This window comes from Juglans microcarpa x Juglans regia, chromosome 7D (genome assembly GCF_004785595.1).
Source record: "Juglans microcarpa x Juglans regia isolate MS1-56 chromosome 7D, Jm3101_v1.0, whole genome shotgun sequence".
Classification (NCBI taxonomy): Eukaryota; Viridiplantae; Streptophyta; class Magnoliopsida; order Fagales; family Juglandaceae; genus Juglans; species Juglans microcarpa x Juglans regia.
Genome location: NC_054606.1, coordinates 4,981,269 through 5,001,529, shown reverse-complemented (window position 1 = coordinate 5,001,529; position 20,261 = coordinate 4,981,269). Strand labels below are relative to the sequence as shown.

Sequence of the window (20,261 nt, the reverse complement as noted above, 5' to 3'; positions counted from 1 at the left end):
TTAGAGTAATATTACATACAGTTATAAAATACGTAAATATCGTACAGTCGTTTTAAAAAAAGTGAAATCCTACTATTATTATTTTTTTTCATGTAGGTTATGTATTTATCTTTTTTTTTTTTTAAGTAATTACATGGGGCCTATACAATCACTGCAGTTATGCTCGAGGTTTGAGGATGTTTGGCAACTGAAGTCCAGGGGGATTTTTATCGATTAAATTGAGGTTTGATGCTGGATTGCTGACACCTGCAGGCATCAGCATGCACAGAGTTGTCCAATTACAAAAATGTTTAGCCAGGTAGGAACTCACCTACTCCTTTTCCTAATAAAATTGGTGCAATATTGTAAGCAGGTTTAAGCCGAACGTGCCATGTTAGTTAGCACTTCCCACGTCAATCATTCATCATTAAGGCAGTATTTTCAACTTCTTCCAGATAATCAACTTCTTTGATGATGATGATCAACCACTACTCTGCTCGTTCTGAACTGTTTGTACGAAAATTTCTTTGTATATGTCTGTCAAGATAGAGAGAGAGAGAGAAACTGAGTGAGTGAGTGAGAGAGAGAGAGAGAGAGAGAGAGATCAGAGAATGAAGGCATCTTTGCTTTTCATCATCTCCATGATCGCCATAGATATCTATGGTTTATCATCATTCCTTGTGAATTCACAAACAGAATCCTGCAGCTCAAACATAAACCTCAATGGTTCGGTGTCTTTCAACACTACTTCCCTCCATTGTCTCTTTGTTTGGGATTCTCAAGGTTTCATCCTCAGAGTAAGTACTAGTACTGCATCTTAATTTCATCAATATTACCCATTTCAGCTGCTGCTAGCGTAATTCTAATTAATGAAAACAATTCATCTCTGCATGGACGGACAAAACTGTACAGTTTTCGCAGACAGCATCAAACCTATGGAGCTTCGTTCTTTCGGCTCCAGACACAACCTCTTACATAGCCATAGGATTCTCGACTACCGGCGCCATGGTTGGATCCAGTGCAATCGTGGGTTGGGTCTCGTCGGACGGTGCCGGAGTGGTTAAGCAGTATCATCTGGGTGGAACTTCGCCAAGGCTTGTGATGCCTGATCAGGGCAGCTTAAAGGTTATCAGCAACTCAACCGCTATCATCTCCCAATCCTCGCGACTGTACATGGCCTTCCAGTTGGAAACCGATGACGATCAGCAGCCGCAGTCTCGGCTGCTGTACTCGGTCGGACAGACAGGAGCGTTTCCCTCGGCGCCAAACTATGTCTTGTCCGAGCACCAAGTGAAGGTCTCTACGTCCATAAACTATGTAACAGGTAAGCAGAACATGGTGATCAGCCATTTGAATACTTGAACTGCTGAACAATTTGATACACATACGATTCCAAGAACAAAAACCAGGTAGGTAGGTAGTTAATTTAATTTGTCGTGAGTTACATCACAGAAACAAGATTTGAACACCATTGTTTATCATCTCCAAGCCCATAAACAGGAGTTCATTGGGTTGGTGAAGGATCGCTAGAGCTCAAATTCCTTTAGGTGCGTGGGGGAATATTTTTTCAAGTGAAAAAATAAATGCTAAAGATTATATTTTTGTAATTGTGGAAAAAATATATATTAATGTATTGGGTGCTTTACGGGTTGAAGTACTCTGAAGTGAATTATCAGTAATTTTCATTTTTGTCTGTTTTTGGAAGTTTTATATTTGTATATACTGAATTCTTAGACCTTTTAACTCTTATTCAAATGGGCTATTTATTCTAGTAATGCAAGTCTCGTATAAGTCTTTTGAAAATAAAAATATTCCTCATTCAAAAACGTCTATTTTTTTTTTTTTTTTTTTATGATAGATTCCGCTTTTCTTAATGATTTGTATGAGACTTACACATCCCGAAATTTTATATCTAACTTTTGTCATAATTCAGAGTTTTATTTTCTTTCAAAAACTTAATAATTAAGTAGAGTTTATCATGGTCAAAAGATTGCATAAACTTAATTTATGTTTCCTTTGCCATAAACGTACGTAACAGGTCAAAGTAGTTCATCGGGAGGCCCATATGTAAAGCTAAGGAGGAGCCATGGAGTACTGAATATGATAGGATGGGGCATTCTGATGATAATTGGAGCAATAGTTGCTCGTTACTTTAAGCAAAAAGACCCAACTTGGTTCTATCTTCATACCTCAATTCAATTACTCGGATTTGTGCTTGGAATTATAGGAATAGTGTGTGGATTCATCTTGAAAAATCGTCTTAATGCCCATGTCAGTACCCATAAGGTTATTGGGATATTCGTCCTTGTTCTCGGCTGCCTCCAGGTCTGTCTTATCTCTTTGGCAATTCTATTTTTTCTTTTTAACTTTAGGGATAAATAAATAAATAAATAAAACTTTACATGTTATTTCTCTGCACAACTATTTTTGCGACTCTTAATACAATCATGTTTTAAAATGAAAGTATTTAAGTAAAGTGATGTTATTTTTATAAGTTATTTTATAAAAATATCTCTGGTTTAAAACATAATTATATAAAAAAATTGTAAAAAATGATTGTATTTATCGTTTTACTTTCGTTAATACTTTTATAATGTTTGTGGTAGATGGAGTAGGTGACATTAGTGTCATGACATTACCATTGTGTTGACGTGATTACACAGATAATGGCCTTTTTGGCTCGACCAAACAAGGAGTCAAAACTACGCAAGTACTGGAATTGGTATCATCAGAACGTGGGGAGAATTCTAATTATTTTCACAATTGCAAACATCTTCTATGGGATCCATTTAGGTGGAGAAGGAAGGGGATGGAGTGTTGGCTATGGAGTTGTTCTTTGTGTCTTGTTCATTACTGCTGTTGTTCTTGAGTTAAGAATTTGGATTAGGAAGTAAAATCCATTGTTGGGTACATATATAGTAGATTAAGGGTAATCACACTATTAAAACACCACCACCCCCCAAAAAAAAACAATGATTGTCCCAATCTTCTTATTGTTTTTATTTTTATTTTTATTATTATTATTGCTATATTATTTGATATTATTTTCTCTAAATTACAATTACATAAAGACAAATTTTATTTAAATGAATTAATTTAAAAAATTGTCACGAATATTATTTGCATCTTGATCAAAAAAAGAAAAATGCCAAAGTTTTTTAAATCAAACGCTTTGATATCCTAGATCAGAATTTGTTATACATTTTGCAAAAATAAAATATATGCAATAACGTACATTGTAACCAAAAGTTGGTATTTTTTAATAAATAGTTTTTTGTAATAACATCTTTTTTAATGTCTTATAACGGTGGATTTTTTTAAATTCATTTGCGTTTAGATGTTGATTTGAGTTTTTTCTGAATAGTAGTGAGTTGAGATGGTGAGTGAGTTTTGTAGGGTCTATTTAAGATGAGTTTAAATGTGTTTTGATGTTAAAATGGGTTTATATGTATTTATGAGAAATTGAAAAAGGTTATGGATCCCGCATATAACTAAATGTTGAATTGAAAATGGTTGTGGATCCCACATGTAAAGAAGTTTTGAGTTGAGATGAATTTAATAATTTGAATGTTTAGATGTTTGACTTAACTTAAAATTAAACTGAACTGAATTGATACCAGTTGAGTATAACAACCAGACGGGACCTAGTCATTAAGGTTGGCAAGCTACAATGGATTAATTGATCATTTAAGTGCTTTTTAAATTATTTCGGTTTTTTTTAACTATATTAAAAAATCTTCCCATTTATCTCAATAGAGAAACGCATGCCTGTCATTTGTTTTTCAAAAAACGTACAACACTCGCACGGTTTTAGCATTTTGGGGTTGGTTGCCTTTAGGGCTATGCAAACCCTTCGCCCACTCTAACTTTGTCTGACATCTGTTCTGATTCTGATTCCGAGAGAGTCGGAGTGACTTCGAGAATGACTATCGGAGTCAGAGTCGGAGTTCGGTGCTTCACAGAGCTCCGAAATCCAAACTCCAACTTTTTCCCTTCTCCCTTCTTCCTCTCACTCTCTTTCCCTTCTTCTGAATCTCTTCTTTGAGTTTTCTCAATTCTCAATTCCCTTTCTGAGTCTCTGTTGCTCTGTTTGTTGTCGTGATCTTGCCGCCGTCTACGACGTTCAGCCTTTGCGATGCCGTAACTCGTAAGTGTAGTCCGATGCTGAGACTCTAAGCCCTAAATTAATTAATTTTCACAATTTTTATTTATTATTCATGATATTGGGTTGCCTAAAATTATTTACTTGTAACAGTTGTTTTGGGTTTAGGACTCTGGTTGTTGGTTGTTGGGTTGCTTGTAAATGTAAAATGGAATGGATTACGGTGGAGTGGAACACTGTGAAATGGCACCAATGTATGCAGGGAAGGTGTTTGTGAAAATGAAACTGTGGATTGTGAAATGTTGCTGAGTTATAATGAAGGAACTTTGGGTTATAAATTATAATTAAGGAACTTTGGGTGATAAATTAAAAGGGAAGATGCAGTTTTTTTAATATGTTTTTTGTTAACTCATAAGGCTTTTTTAATTGATATTTGATCCGTTAATCCTCTTTTGCTCAATTTTTTCCCTCTCTTCTTTTCTATAATGAAAGCTTTTAGCAGTGAACCAAAAAAATTTTGTTGAAGAGGAAAAATTATTACCCATGATTTTGTGAGTTTTTCCAATCATAGATTAGGGATAGTGATTCAATAAAAGGGGCTAGCTAGCTAGGGAAGACCAAAAAATGGGGGATTGAAATATACTATACAAGCAATGTTGCAATATATATATTAACGCAGAAGACAAGTCAGAAGAAGCTTATCTTGTGAAGAACCAAACAACATATAAAGAACCAACAGCTACAAGCATGGCTACATCCATGAATCGTGCAACAGCCAGCCCATCTCCATAAATCATGCAACGGCTATCACTATTATTGTATTGTAATTACTTTCCATTTATACAACATTACTGTATGTATGCTAGGTCTCATATCAATACAAACTCTCATGTATTGATGTAACATGCTTAGTATATAAATAAAATACTCTCAAAAGCTCTCACATTTGTAGAGGCATTTCATCAAACAACTTGTTATCGCTGTTTTCAATATATATATCTGATATAATTGATCAACTATTCATGTCATGCGCGTCGTCTATGACTGCTAGTTATTTTGATTTGCCTACAAGATGATGACAAAACTGTGTTAGACATGATCATGTACGTCTTACTCAAGTCCTCATTAAACAAGAGGGAATTACTAATAAAAACTTTATCAGTCTTTGCCAATGTACTATTTTTGTTTTGGTTGTAGAGTATCTATCGGCATATCTTATTATCTCAATTCATATTGTGCTCCAAAATATTATTGCCTTCAATTAGTAATGGTACATTTGGCTTATCAACACATCTCAATTCATTTCAATTTATCATTACAATTTTTTCAAATTTCAACACAAAATATAATAAATAATTTAAAATTTTCAAATCTTAAAATAATAATAATATTAAAAAATAATATTTTATCATTTCAACTTAACTCAGTTTAACATCTAAATACTATCTTAGACCGAAAGGAAAATGCTCAATTTGTTTGCCTCACATGCATATGTAAAGCTGAAAATTTAGACGAACGTACAGTTAATATAATAGTATAAAAGGCTGTATTTTTTTTTTTCCATTATTTATATACTTCATACTGATCCATTAATGTCTGTTAATGTTTGCACTGTATTCGGCTGGGCGGGTACTGCATACCTTAGCTCTTTGCTTTGGCGAGAGAGAAGGGATATATAAATTACTGGTAGACCTAGGTTTTTTTCTTTAAATGAAGATTGATAATTATATATATGTATATTATCTGAAGAGATGGTTATAATCATCATAGATCTATGTGTGCAATGTGCACACACATATATACACAAACATCTTGGCCTGCAAGTGTTCTATCGGGTTAGGATGGTGGAGGCCTGGCTGAAGAGATTTGCTTGTCTTTCCCATTGTCTTACAAGTTAGGAGCATTTGCGGGTTGCCCAAAATTCTTGAATCTTGTTTGCAAGTCTTCTATTTAGTAATATGCAGTACATATTTTTTTAAACTATTTTTTTTTCTTCTAATTTACTTTTCAACTTCTTTGATTGTGATATAGATGTTATACCTAGTGGAAACAATAGTCCACCAAGGGATGCGGCGGATGTAGGTACTCCTACACCAATGGGTATTTCTACCTCTAGAGCCACATCTAGAGCAGCTACTTCATGTGCAAATAGTCGACTCCTAGTAGATATAGAAGATGATGATATGTTCAATGAAGAGAAGGAGATGCCCATTGAGCACGATCGACCACTACGACCTTCTAAAAAAAAGTCGTGAACATGAGAATATTTCACTAAAATTCTTGATGATCGTGTGAACCCGCAGGCAAGATGTCACCATTGTGGGCAACTTTATGGTTGCCATTTGAAGAAGTAAGGCACCAATGTATTAATAGCACATCTTAATGGTTGCCACGGGTATAAGATCGCGAAGGGATTGGCGGCCACTGATCATACCAAGTTTAGTTACAAAACTTCTACGGCCATTGATGGTACCCATGTTAAGAAGTTGTCAATCCCTCAGTACAATGAGAAGATGTTGCGGGATTGCTTGCAGAGATGATCATTTGTGATGAGATGCCTTTTACGACAGTTGACAAAAAAAGCTTCCGTAAATTTGTGCACGCTCTTGAGCCACGTTTTTCCATATCTTCTCGGTATACAGTGATGCGATACTGTTTGAAGAGGCATGCAAAAGAGAAGATAGAAATGAATGAGATGTTTATTACCACTGGCCAGATAGTGTCATTTACGACTAATACATGAATGTTCATACAGTATGTCAACTATATGTGTATCACAACCCATTTTGCAGATAGTGAGTGGACGCTACATTAGCGAATTATTGGATTTAAAGACATTGTTGATCACAAGGGTTCATCCATTAGTGCGGCGATGGATGTGTATGAAGGACTGGGGAATTAAAAAAGTCATTTGTATCACATTTGACAATGTTAATACCAATGACACTGCAATTGAGTGGTTCAAGAAGAATACGACGGCAAAAGAGGATATCATTCGTGGAAATGAGTTTATACATATTCGATACTGTGCTCATATTATCAATCTCATAGTTGCTAAGGGGTTGAATGATGCTGATGATTCCATTACAAAAGTCTGCAACCTTGTGAGATATATGAGGACTTCTCCCCAAAGGGTTGACAAGTTTAAGGCGATAACCGAACAACTTCAGATTCCACGTTCTGTCATGTTGTGCTTGGACGTTCCGACTCAATGGAACTAACATATATGATGTTGGATGTGGCGCAAAAGTATCAAAGAGTGTTTGAGCAGACGAAGGTCGAGGATGAGGGCCTGAGGTATGCTTTGCTGGAGTCAGTAGGGGGAGAAGGGGGCTAGGTGCGTCGAACACAGTTGATTGAGCCAATGTGAAGTATTTTGTTGATTTTTTGAAGTTATTTTATTATATAACTATGCAGATATCTGGATCCAAGTATTGTACTGTGAACTTGTAATTTGACGAGCTCTCAGGACTTCATGACCACTTGAAACAGAGTTGTACTAACACTGTAGGATTGTTATTTGTTATGGCTATGAGGATGAAATCCAAATATGATAAATATTGAGAGAATATTGAGAAGATAAATAAGTTATTATTTGTGGCTGCAATCCTTAACGCCAGATATGAGTTGGAAATTATAGAATTTTGGATTAGGGACGTCTTCGAAGAAGAGAAGGTTGAACAGTTTATTAAAGAGTTGAGAAATGATATTGATGACTTATATAGCCACTACAACAACATTGGTTAGCCTACTCCAGCAAGTAGTAGCCGTAGCTCCTCATGCCCAACCAACTCGACATCTCCCTTAGATGATAATGGCACAGATCTTTCATCACCATTGGTGTGGCAGTATCATCAAATCTATGCACCGAAAAATGTTATGCAGTGTAGGTATGAAGTTGAGCATTATTTGATGGAAGATATCGAGACACCTAGTGATACATTTCATTTATTAACTTGGTGGAAGGTTAATTCCACAAAATTTCATATTCTTTCTCAAATAGTCCGAGATGTGCTAGTCATTCTTATCACTATGATTGTCTTTGAGTCGGTGTTTAGCACCGGAGGTGGTGTCTTGGATACGTATCGGAGTTCATTGTCTCCAACTATCGTCGAGGCCCTCGTTTGCAAACAAAACTAGTTAAATTCAACGCCCGTTGGAGTAGATATCGTTGATGCCGAGAGTTATAAGCTTGAATCATGTAACTTTAGGATTTTAAAGTTTTATTTACATAATTTTAATGTTTTTATAATTTATTTTATAATTCATATGATTTTGTAGACCTAGCTGTGAACTTCAGACTAATTGTGGATGACTGAGAGTCTGATACCAGCGCACTGTGGGATGATTACCATCATGCAAAACTCATCAGAGTTAGAGGTGGAGGTGACTTCATAACATCACTGGGAGTTTTGGTTGATGGTTTAGAAATCTATAGTTAAATGACTAAAGAAAATATAGTGCATCTTATTAATAAAAGTTAAACCTTCATACAGGAAAATTGAAAATAACTATCGAGTATCGAGTCATCGACTCAAATGTGTGAATTCTCCAAGACTAATGCGGGGCATTGGCCATTGTGGTTATTTCACATTTGAATGAAATTTATGACATTATTCAATATTTTAGTACTGTAAATTTAAATTTATTGCGATTTGTAGTTTTAAATTTATGATTTGCGATTTGTAGTTTGATTTAGTTATTATATTAAAATTTTAGTTTTTTAAATTATTTTTTACAGTATTTTAGATTTTTTAAATTATTTTTTTTACATTATTAAAGAGAGGTTAATATTGGGTCAATCGGAGACTCAGAACCCATTTTCTTAGTAGGGCAACTAGGCCCAATCGAAGTTTCGAACTTCAACTCCGAGCTTTGAACTCCAATCATCCGATCGGAGTCGGAGCTCACCCCGAGCTACCTTATTAGCTCATTTGGACAATGAGATGAGATGAGATAGTTTTAATCTTTTAAATGAAAGTTAAATTGTGAATAAAATATTATTAGAATATTATTTTTTAATATAATTATTGTTTTAAAATTTTAAAAAGTTGAATTATTTATTATATTATGTGTGAAAATTTTAAAAAATTATAATGATGAGATGAGATAGTTTGATAGTATTTCTCAATCCAAACGACTCCTTAATTTTTTTTGTTATGGCTTCATTACCATTTTTTTTCAACCAAGTCTAGACTTTGAATCTTCTTCAGTTTTCTAAAATCCTTTACATTGGGCAAGCCAAATCATTAAAGCTCAACATATGAGCTATAGTAAATTAAGCTCCATAGTCATCTTTGGTTAGATACTATTCACTCACCAAAGTAATATTTTAATCATTTCCAACAACTATTATATTATCTAATTATTTTAAAGTCTATATTATCCATTTCAATTTTGATAAATAGTCCGTTATTTTCTACCTTATTCTATTTCATTAATAATAATTAAATTATGAAATTAAAATTAAATTATTAATTAATATATAATTATATTTTCTACCTTATTTTAAGTAAAAATTTTAAATTATTGATTAATATATGAAGTGTATTTGCAAAATATTACATTTTTTTTTGTAAAATATTAATAAAATATAAAATAATATATTATTATTTTAACTTAAATATGGCTAGTTCAATTTGGATTCACCTAGCCAAAAGTTAATGCTATAGCTAAAACTTAAAATTTTAGCCAAAATTTGGACTCAGCAATGTCAATGCTCTTATGTTCATTGGATTGAGAGTTAATATCAACCCATCTTATCTTATTTCATCTCATCATTACAATTTTCATAAATTTCTACTCAAAATACAATAAATAATTCAATTTTTTCAAATCTCAAAACAATAATAATTTAAAAAAATAATATTCTAATAGTATTTTATTCAATTTTTAACTTTTATCTCATCTCATCTCATCTTAATTCACTATCCAAATCTAACCTAAAAGCATGAAATTCAGGATATTTGAAAAGAATTCCAACATTTAGGAAATATTGTACGAGAAGTGCATTAAGAAAAAGATCCATCTTTTTTAGTATGGAAAATACTGTGGGGATCGATAGTTTTACAAAAAAAAAAAAAAAAAAACTACAAAAGGAATGCACATTGGTGCATTTCTTCCATATAGAGAAATGTTAGATACGTCATGTGTTTTGCAAGCAGCACGTATTTCTTATGAAAATGAGTGAGGTTTATTATTTAAAAATTAATTTTTTTATGTGAGTTTTATATTTATTTACCTTTTTCAAAATAAGTACGCGACACTTGGACACGCCATAACTACAAATATTATTTCTTTTCTATATATTCCTTTGGTCCTTGTAGAATGACCATGAAAAAAATTGCTGAAAAATGGCCAAAGCCTATATTAATAGCAAAAGTTTTAAAAAAGAAAAAAAAACGAGTATATATTCTTGAGAATTTTTCGAATAAGAGAAATATGTTTTTTTTAGTAGAGCTATGGGCTCAACCACTTATGCAGGGTTGATTCGAGTTATAGGATGATTAATTAGCCTGTTGTATCTTGGAGAAGACAAGTCAAGAGAATGTATGTTACACCGGTCAAATTAAAACTTTTTATATCGCAAAGGACTTGAATCTTATTAAGGATAATGAGATTTCTGCATTTCAGTCTAGACTGATTTCGTTTGAATTTTAATTCTTTTATAATTTTTATTTTATTATTGTGTATTTCACCAATACCAAATAATCATGTATTTTTTTTTATAATCTAATAATTTATGCTTAGATATTAATATGTAAAATATTAAGATATGCTATTAACCATGAACTAATATGTCATATATGAATGTCTATTATTGAACATTGATAATACACATAATATTAACAAAATTAATTTATTGCACTTAGTCAATTATTTGAAGTAGTTAAGAATATACTTAATTAGACAACTTAGATTAAATTATATATGTTTCAAAAAAAAAGATTAAATTATATATATATTTAAAAAAAATTATATTAGACAATTTCTTTTGTCAAAATTTGGAGAAACAGCAAGAAAAAAAGTGCTTAGAAACATCTCGGTAAGACCAATCGGACCCAAAAAAATCAGTCCAGTTCAATTTTAAGGTTATGCAATTCAATGAAATAAAATGAAATATTTTGTTTAAAATTAAATAAAATATTTTTATAATATTATTTTTATTTTAAAATTTAAAAAAGTTGAATCGTTTATTATATTTTTTGTAATAGTTTAAAAAAATTATAATGATTATATAAGATAAAATAAGACAAAATAATTTAGTTTTATGTGAATAAACCAACGTTAAAATCTTAACAGTCTGGTCCAATCAATAGACCGAAATAATCGACCCTAATGTAAAACTCTATCCACCCAACAGAAACCGAGTAGTGATTGAGAAATCATACCCTTACACCACACATTTTTATCTAATTAATATATAATTTATTATTTTTATTATTTTATTTAAATACACATTTATTTAAATATTAAAATAAAAAGACAAAAATAATAAATATTAAGTAAATATATGTAGTATAAAGCTTTTACGTAAGATTTCTCTTTATTTTAATAATCATTACACATCACACCATGCTTTTTTTTATTATTTTTAATAATTTTTTTTTAATTTTATTCTTTTTAAATTTATTGAATTCTTATACTTATCATTCATATGTCACATATTTGATAAGAAAAAAAAAATGATATGTAATATAGGAGAATAATGAATAAAATTTTCCATTACGATAACACCTGATATGCTTCTTGTTTTCTTGTTTTTTACTATCAATGGCGGGCAGTGAATGACTTAAGATTGTGTTTGATTGTCTAATCAAATTTAATTTTTTATAAATTAATTATTGATATATTTTTTAAATTTTTATAAAAAAAATTAAATTAATCTCAATTTATTTCATATATTTCAACTTAAAAAAATTAAAATTAACATAATAAAATATACAATAAATAAAAATGACTTATACACAATATTTTTTATAACATTTCATCCAATTATATTTTAAATAAGAAGTATTTTTATAAAATATTTTATAAAAGTAACATTATTTTATAAAAATATTTTTATTTTATAATATTATTGTATAATATATTATGTAATATATATAATAGAGGTAATATGACAAGATATTGTGCTTCTTCTTCTTCTTCTTTATTATCATTGTCTAAAACTTGTAACATTATTTCGATTAATTTTTTCAAATCTTTTTCGTTAATAATAAATTCTAATTACGTTTAAAATCTATTCTGTTAGATTAAAACTTCTAGAATTTTAGTAACTTTTAAAAACATTTTTGAATTATGTAAGGTATTAAGTATATATCATTACTTTAAGCAAAATATTACTATTCACTGCTGAAATTAACTCAAACGTAGCTTCAAAGAAAGAAACAATCGGAGTGGCACAGAAAAAAAGAAAACAAATGAGTGAATAACGCGTGCTGTTGTAATTGGACCACAAGAAACGGTACTGTCTCTACTGGCTACCATCATTTCCTCCCGTCGTCTACTCGATTATGATTAAATAAGTACGTTTTTCCAACCGTATTTCAATTCATCTTTATTTATTTTATCTAATTATTATAATTTTTAATATAAAATATAATAAAAAAATTAATTTTTTTAGATTTAAAAAAATAATAATATTAAAAAATAATATTCTAATAATATTTTATTTAATTTTTTGCTTTTATCTCAATTTAGTTTAATATTCAAACGTAATTTAAAATCTTTTTATTTAGAATTTGTTTATTTTTTCATAAATGATATAAGTTGAAATTAAAATTAAAAATTAAATAAAACATTATTAAAATATATTTTTTAATATTATTTTTATTTTAAATTTTAAATAAAATTGAGTTATTTATTTTATTTTGTTTAAAAATTAAAAAAATTATAATAATTATATAAGATAAGGTGAAATAAATTGTTAAAAGAAACTATGCCTTACTCTCTCTCCGTCTCCCTCTCTCTCTCTCTCATGGGTCTTTCCTTGCAAGTAACTACTATGTATGCCCCAAGTTTGTTAGCAAAAGTAGAAAACCACGAACAGAAACTTGCACGATTGTAATATTATACCCGGACATCAATAAATACAGCAAGAATTTTCATGTTCTTCAGCTACATACCAGTAAAGCAGCGCTTGTTTGTGTGGTCGAAGTCTCTCTCAAGTCTCGTCAACTCCGACAGTTGATCTCGTCCTCTCTCTTTCTCTCTATATATATTGCTCAGACTGACAAGGCTAGCCATGGCAGAAACTAGTCTTATCATCTACAAGGTTTTTCTGTGCTTCTTCTTCGGCTTTGTAGTTCTCACCCAATCCGCCCCACAGACTGCTCTTATTACCAAGATTCCTGGCATAACCGACACTCTCCCTTCCAAACACTACTCTGGGTATTTTCTATTTTTCTTTCTCATCAAATTCTCAAACCATGTCTTTCCCATATTCTGGGAATTTGTTTCCAGCACCAAATGATCTGCTGTTTTTGTTTCTTTTTGGCTTCATTCAAATCAATGATTTGAAATCTTTGTTGGGTTTTTTTTTTGTTCTTTTGTTTATATGGGTGTTTGAAGATATGTGACGATCGATCAAAGTCATGGTAAGAATCTGTTTTACTATTTCGTGGAATCCGAAAGGAACGCGACAGGGGATCCGGTGGTTCTATGGCTTAACGGCGGACCAGGTTGTTCCAGCTTCGACGGCTTTGTATACGAGCACGGTATCATTTCAATTTCATCGTTGAAGTTTTCGTTCTTTCTCTTTTTCCTTTTAATGGATTCATTGTTTTTGGAGTTGCTTATGTATTTATGTTCCTTTTTATTCTCTGTGCTATTTGTTATAGCTTTACTTGTTTGATCGTTTGAGAAAATCAGATCCGAGTTTTTATATGTTTATGGTTTCTGGGTATCGTGGAGACTCAAAAGATAAGAAGGATTGCCAAAAGTGGTGTTTGATTAGTGTTACCATTTTTCGATAAATAGTGTTACTATTTTTCAAGGGGATGTGGGACCCCATGACAAAGAAAATAGTTTTTGAGGTGACTTATGTTTTGATTGATACTTTCATTATAGACTTTACCTGATATAAATTTCGTCAATCCTTGTGACTTTCAAATTTTACCCACCAAACTAGCAAAATGGTCAAAAAGTTCCAATTTACATCCTTTCTTGAAATGTGACTATCATGGTGACGTAATCTAGTTTTCACAGTTGATGGAGGTACTGGTCTGCGATGTATCTTTTTGATAATTTAAGATGCAAAGCGTAAAGTGCCTCGTAGTTAGATGGTGAAGTGTAATCTCCTATATTCCAACTCCAATATTTCTAATAGTTGGTGTTTCATTGTTATGAACATAATGATAACAATGACAGTAACAATAGTGTTGTTTTTATTGTTACTTCCTCAGATGAAACTGTAGTCATAAGTCTATGACATCATCTTATTTTCTTGTTACTGGCCAGTACTATAATCAAAGACAAGAATGTGAAACAAATAGTATGGTCTGAATTACTTTTATGCCTTTCAACTTCTAGGTACCGCTCAATTATTATGATACAAGTTAGGCACTATTTGTAAGGAATCGTTTCCATCCTGTTTTGCAGGCCCATTCAATTTCGAAGCAGCAAAGACAAATGGAAGCCTTCCCCAACTGCACCTCAATCCATACAGTTGGTCGAAGGTTGAATTTCTTGAACTGATTCCGAGTAAAAAGAATTAAGTCTTTTATATAAAAGTTACAAAATGGATGTAATGATTTTCAATTTCTGCTTTACTTTTTAGGTTTCCAACATCATATATTTGGATTCTCCGGCTGGTGTTGGGTTTTCATACTCTAGTAATCTAACAGATTATGAAACTGGTGACCTAAAGACAGCCTCCGATACACACACGTTTCTCCTCAAGGTGAAAAGTAAAACAATTTGAAGTCCTTCCATATTAATTGAATGTATGGTTGTTTTCTTAATTTGCAGAGTACTGATTTGTCTGCCTTTTATTGTTGTGCAACCAGTGGTTTGAGTTGTACCCGGAGTTCCTCTCCAACCCATTTTTTATTGCTGGAGAGTCATATGCAGGAATATATGTGCCGACTCTAGCTAATGAAGTAGTGAAAGGTATTCTTTCTTATATATGAACTGACATCAGTTAAAATAAAAACTGAGGGGGGATTTTAAAATTTTTACAGGGATCGATGCTGGTATAAAGCCCATTCTGAATTTCAAGGTGTGCATCTCTAGTTAGCTTGTTTTCTTTTCTTTTCTGTTTTTTCAAACTTATGGCTACAATCTGAAGTCATTGTATACAGGGTTACATGGTGGGAAACGGAGTTTCAGATGATAAGTTTGATGGGAACGCTCTTGTTCCATTTGCACATGGGATGGGCCTGATCTCTGATGACCTATTTGAGGTAGAAGGAACCTCTAAGATTTTATATGAATTTTATGCCAATTTCACCAACCTCACTTATGCACAAAAAAAAAAAAAAAAAAAAACAGTGAATTATTGACTTAGGGTCAAGTTCTGAGAATATTGAAATTTCTCAAGCTATATTTAAAATTTCAATGTTGAGATTTTAACCTGTTTCAGTCTTTGACTTCATATAGTCCTTGAAACTATAGTTATTAACATACCTAGTTTTCATGCTCTCCATATTCGCACAAGAGTATTCTTTTTAGTTAGGAATCTCTTTTCCAAGACATGTTGTTGTCTGTAGTAAGCTAGGTGAGAGTATTTCATTTAAATTGGTTGAAGTCACTTCCAGCTCTTTTGATCTGTTTGAAGAGGAAGCATGAGTCTTTTTTTCTTTTTCTTCTTTTTGTGGAATTTGCAAACTTCCTATCAAATGTTACTGCGCTTTTAACTCTGATAATGAGGCTTAGTTTATAGTCTTTCCATACCGCCAAACATAGTTCCAATCATCCATGCCACATATTGCAGGAAGTTAACAGTGAGTGTAAAGGAAACTACTATAATCCACCACTTACTGACACTTGTCAAAGCAAGCTTGAAAAAGTTGACGAGGTATTAACTTAAACTTCTCTGATAGTTTATGGAAGATATTGAAATATCGATTATGTCCCATTCATTTACTTCAGCATTCTTGTTAATCCCAGGACTTGGAAGGCTTAAACATATATGACATTTTAGAACCATGCTATCACAGCCCAGAAATAAGGGAGGTTACAACTGCTAGCATTGAGTTGCCATCCAGCTTCCACCGACTAGGTGAGACTGAGAGGCCTCTTGCTGTGAGGAAGAGGATGTTTGGTCGTGCCTGGCCTCTTAGAGCTCCTGTGAGAGATGGAATTGTTCCAACTTGGCCACAGCTTGCCAATAGCAACAGTGTTCCATGCACGGTAAGTAATATAAATTTCTTTACCCTGGTTTTTTCTTCTGTTCCCCTTCTCTGCTGGCAATTTCCCCAGCTTAATTCTCCCAAGCATGAGCCTAGTGTATTCTAATTCTTAGAATTCCGAAATAAACCATCTTTTTACTTTGACATAATCAGTTTTCTTTTTCCATTGTTTGCCATAAGTTTCAAATAATACTGGCTGTCTTGTCATATATGACTTTCTAGATGGTTGTTATACTATTGAATGCTTCATTTATATGTACCAAAGGGGGAGAGCCTGGTTATAGCAAAATATATATATATTTTTTTTTCCTGTGAGAAACTCTATGGGAAGATGTTTCTCGAATCCTATATCCACCTTGGCAATTTCATAATTGTAAAATTGATTATAAGCAAAAGTCTGAGCTTCACTGCTTTATGCTGATAAATGTTAGGTTTACAGTAGCATATCAATACATATTTTCTGATGTGTCTGAACATCATGAACACAATACGGACTAGTTTGGACTTTTTTTTTTTTTTAAGTAAATATATATATATATATATATATATATATCAAAAGGAGTAGCCAAGTACACTGAATGTATACAAGAGAACACCTTGCCCATAAGGACTAGTTTGGACTTTTGGGCTTCATAGAAGTCAGGGTTGACCAAAGAAGAGATAGATTTAAACAGTGGGAGAAAACTCGGTTCTCAACAAAAAGTTACACTATATATGTTTCTGAGAGAGTTGTGCTTGATCTGTATAGAAGCAAGACTTGACTCAATTTAGGGTTATGAATGGAAGCCACATTAGAATTTTAGAATTCCCATTCTTTGATCATGCTTCAATGGAACAAAGGAGCATATTTTCAAGCAAATGAAAATTTCAACCTCTGCTTTGTGGACGTATTATATGGTATGAAGGGGCTAAAAGCTAGTTTTTGCAAACGTTAAGGTTCTTCTTTATTTCTTTTTTCTTTTTTTTCTTTTTTTTTTTTGCTTTAAGAATCCTGTAATTTAGACTTTTATTTCTTTGTTAGGCTTCTTTTGTGCACTCAATAATGGCAAATCTGCCTTCACCTCCTAATTGGTCTTTTATGAAAGAAAAAGGTTCTTTTTTTCACTGTTTTATGGCAACAATATATCAATTTGGTCTTCCAAGCAATGCCATGGCTTACTTTAGATTTTATTTTTGATATGGTGTTTGGCTTCTTCTTTTTTCCTGGACTCTACCGCTAACTAAGTTCCAATTATCTGTAAGTAACATGCTTATATATTTTTTTAAAAAAATCTTTTAGGATGATGAAGTTGCAACTTCATGGTTGAATGATCAAGCAGTCAGGAAAGCTATTCATGCTGAAGAGGTATGGTTCTCCAAATATATCCATTTCAGACTAGGCTTTGAAAGCTGTAATATGATGGTCCTTGTTATATAATAGGAAAGCGTGGTGGGTAGTTGGGACTTATGTACAGACAAAATCTCATATTATCATGATGCTGGAAGCATGATCCCATACCACAAGAACCTTACCTCTAGAGGATATCGGGCACTTATATACAGGTAGATTTCCAACTTTGATGGTTCTCAATAACCTAAATGCCTGACAAGAAACTTTCCTTTGTATTGTTTGCATGTGACATTCTATTTAATCGCAAATGAAATGATATGAGACAAAAATAGTTGGGATCTATGCTTGTTCGAGTCAAACAATTATCATAAGATACTAAATGCTGTTTCATTTCAGTGGTCTTGCAGTAACTAAAAACTAAACAAATAGAATGGTTATTGTGGGAATGGGACTTCTTACGTATTTCACTTTATGTTTGGATCATGATGTCCTGTTACTTTCAATTTGATTCAACTAGCCTAAACTCCATAGTTTTCATAAGAAACATACCAGTTGCCATTTCATTGCTAACGTCAAATTTTCTGAACACTTTTGAGGCTGCATTCTCTGCAAGCTAATCTGCCTGTTAAGAAGTCCTAGGGGGAAAAATAGGCCTGGTTTGGATACACAAAACTATCTCATCTCATCTTATCTTATCTCATAATTACAATTTTCTCAAACTCTCACATAAAATATAATAGACAATTCAACTTTTCCAAATCTCAAAATAAAAATAATATTAAAAAATTATATTCTAACGATATTTTATTTAACTTTCAACAAAATATCTCATCTCATTTCATCTGAATTGCGTAATGAAATGAGGCCATAATCTTTGGATGATAATGTGCCACGTGCCACTACATTGGCATAGAGGATAGAAAAATATAGATTGCAATCAGTGCACTAATTACCCTTATAGTTAGGGGTGATACCCACATATGCGGGAGTGGGGTCACCCCTTCCCTACACCCGCATATGCGGGGGGTGATATTTTCACCCCCACACCCCGCCCCTAGGAGGTGGGGGCGGGAGCGGACATCCCATCCGCCCTGCCCCTCTCCCACTTCAGTCCCATTCGACTTAAAAATTATTTTTGGGTCCAAAAAAATATTTTTGGACCCAGGTCCAAATTATTATATAATTTAAATATTAAATTAAAATATATAACAATAATTTAAAAACTGATAACATAAAAACTAGTTATCAATTTTTAAATTTGTTAGACTTGTTCATAAGTGTGTTAGACATGTTCACAATATTGTATTGGATTAACCTCCTAGACCAACCTTTATATAGGAGGCCAAGGCAATACAAGAGTCTTATTTGAGCAATGTGGGACTCACTAAGACTCTTGTATTGCCTTGACATTCTATATAAAAGTCGGCCTCCTTGAGTCCCACATTGCTTAAGTAACCCAAACCACGGTCCCTACTACAGCAACCTAGAAGTTCTATAAGTAGACATGATTGCTTCTAGATAGTTATGTGGCTAAAAACTCTTTCCCACTGATACCTTAGGAGATAATTTACTTGCTTCTGACCTTGTTAATCTCTTTCTAAACTGTGTTCTCTGATAACTGATATGAATTTTTATTCGCATTCATTCAGTGGTGATCATGATATGTGTGTTCCATACACTGGGAGTCAGGCATGGACCAGATCGGTTGGATATAAGATTGTGGATGAATGGAGGGCTTGGATTTCCAATGGACAAATTGCTGGGTACTCTCATTTCCCCTTGTATTTCCATTTTTTCTTTGTCCATGGACCATCAAAAACTCTGGAACATTACTATGTTAACATGAAAGACCGATGTTCAACAATAATAAATGTGTTTCACTCCATTTTCATAGAATGAATGATTTTCTTTCTGCATAGGACTTGTTAATAGATCATTCTGTGTTTTTGGTGCAGGTATACACAAGGGTATGAGAATAACCTCACCTTTTTAACCATAAAGGTCAGTGCATGGAGATCTTCTGAATATGACTTACATTTGAATGATTTGTGGCATTCATTGTTATCATATGTTCATTTGACTCGGTTGATGCAGGGAGCTGGACATACTGTTCCAGAATACAAACCAAAAGAGGCATTAGATTTTTATAGCCGGTTTTTGGCTGGAGAACCAATATGAACTTTATGATGGGAGTCCATGCAAGATGCAGCACATATTTGAGTGCGATAGTGAGTGTGAGAAGAGTCTTTCTGTTCTGGTTCATTTTTTCCCACTTGGATATATGTGGCTTGAGAATACAAAGGAAATTTGATAATATCATTGGAATGCGAGGATAGAACAAATTCCTTGATATGGAATACCCAGATGGTATTTACTGGTGTGGTATGTTACTTACCACTTACTGTGTAACCCATTATTAATAAATGTCAAAATAGCAAACCTTTTTAATAAATGTCAAAAGAAAAGTATTTTTTTAATAAAAGTAGGTAAATTTGAG

The 20,261-nt window shown here is 32.5% G+C and overlaps 2 protein-coding genes across 4 annotated transcripts; both read left to right on the top strand.

The window, feature by feature from the left end:
- The first annotated feature begins 324 nt into the window (after positions 1–324).
- On the top strand, positions 325–3,018 carry LOC121240023 (cytochrome b561 and DOMON domain-containing protein At3g07570). Of its 3 annotated transcripts, none has more exons than XM_041137457.1 (5): positions 325–526; positions 557–776; positions 892–1,303; positions 2,018–2,304; positions 2,643–3,018. In XM_041137457.1, exons 1-5 carry the CDS (start codon positions 513–515, stop codon positions 2,871–2,873), a joined length of 1,164 nt encoding a protein of 387 aa, XP_040993391.1. In that variant the 5' UTR covers positions 325–512; the 3' UTR covers positions 2,874–3,018. The 3 variants fall into 3 exon arrangements, with proteins under 3 accessions (XP_040993391.1, XP_040993392.1, XP_040993393.1); XM_041137458.1 differs by having other exon boundaries at positions 328–526; positions 567–776; XM_041137459.1 differs by having other exon boundaries at positions 328–526; positions 2,586–2,722.
- A 10,005-nt stretch (positions 3,019–13,023) lies between these two features.
- LOC121240021 (serine carboxypeptidase-like 20) lies at positions 13,024–20,211 on the top strand. Its single transcript, XM_041137454.1, has 14 exons — positions 13,024–13,474; positions 13,655–13,800; positions 14,684–14,760; positions 14,862–14,984; positions 15,091–15,193; positions 15,265–15,302; positions 15,385–15,486; positions 16,017–16,100; positions 16,193–16,435; positions 17,714–17,779; positions 17,855–17,976; positions 19,414–19,527; positions 19,720–19,765; positions 19,859–20,211. Exons 1-14 carry the CDS (start codon positions 13,329–13,331, stop codon positions 19,940–19,942), a joined length of 1,494 nt encoding a protein of 497 aa, XP_040993388.1. The 5' UTR covers positions 13,024–13,328; the 3' UTR covers positions 19,943–20,211.
- The last annotated feature ends 50 nt before the right edge of the window (positions 20,212–20,261 follow it).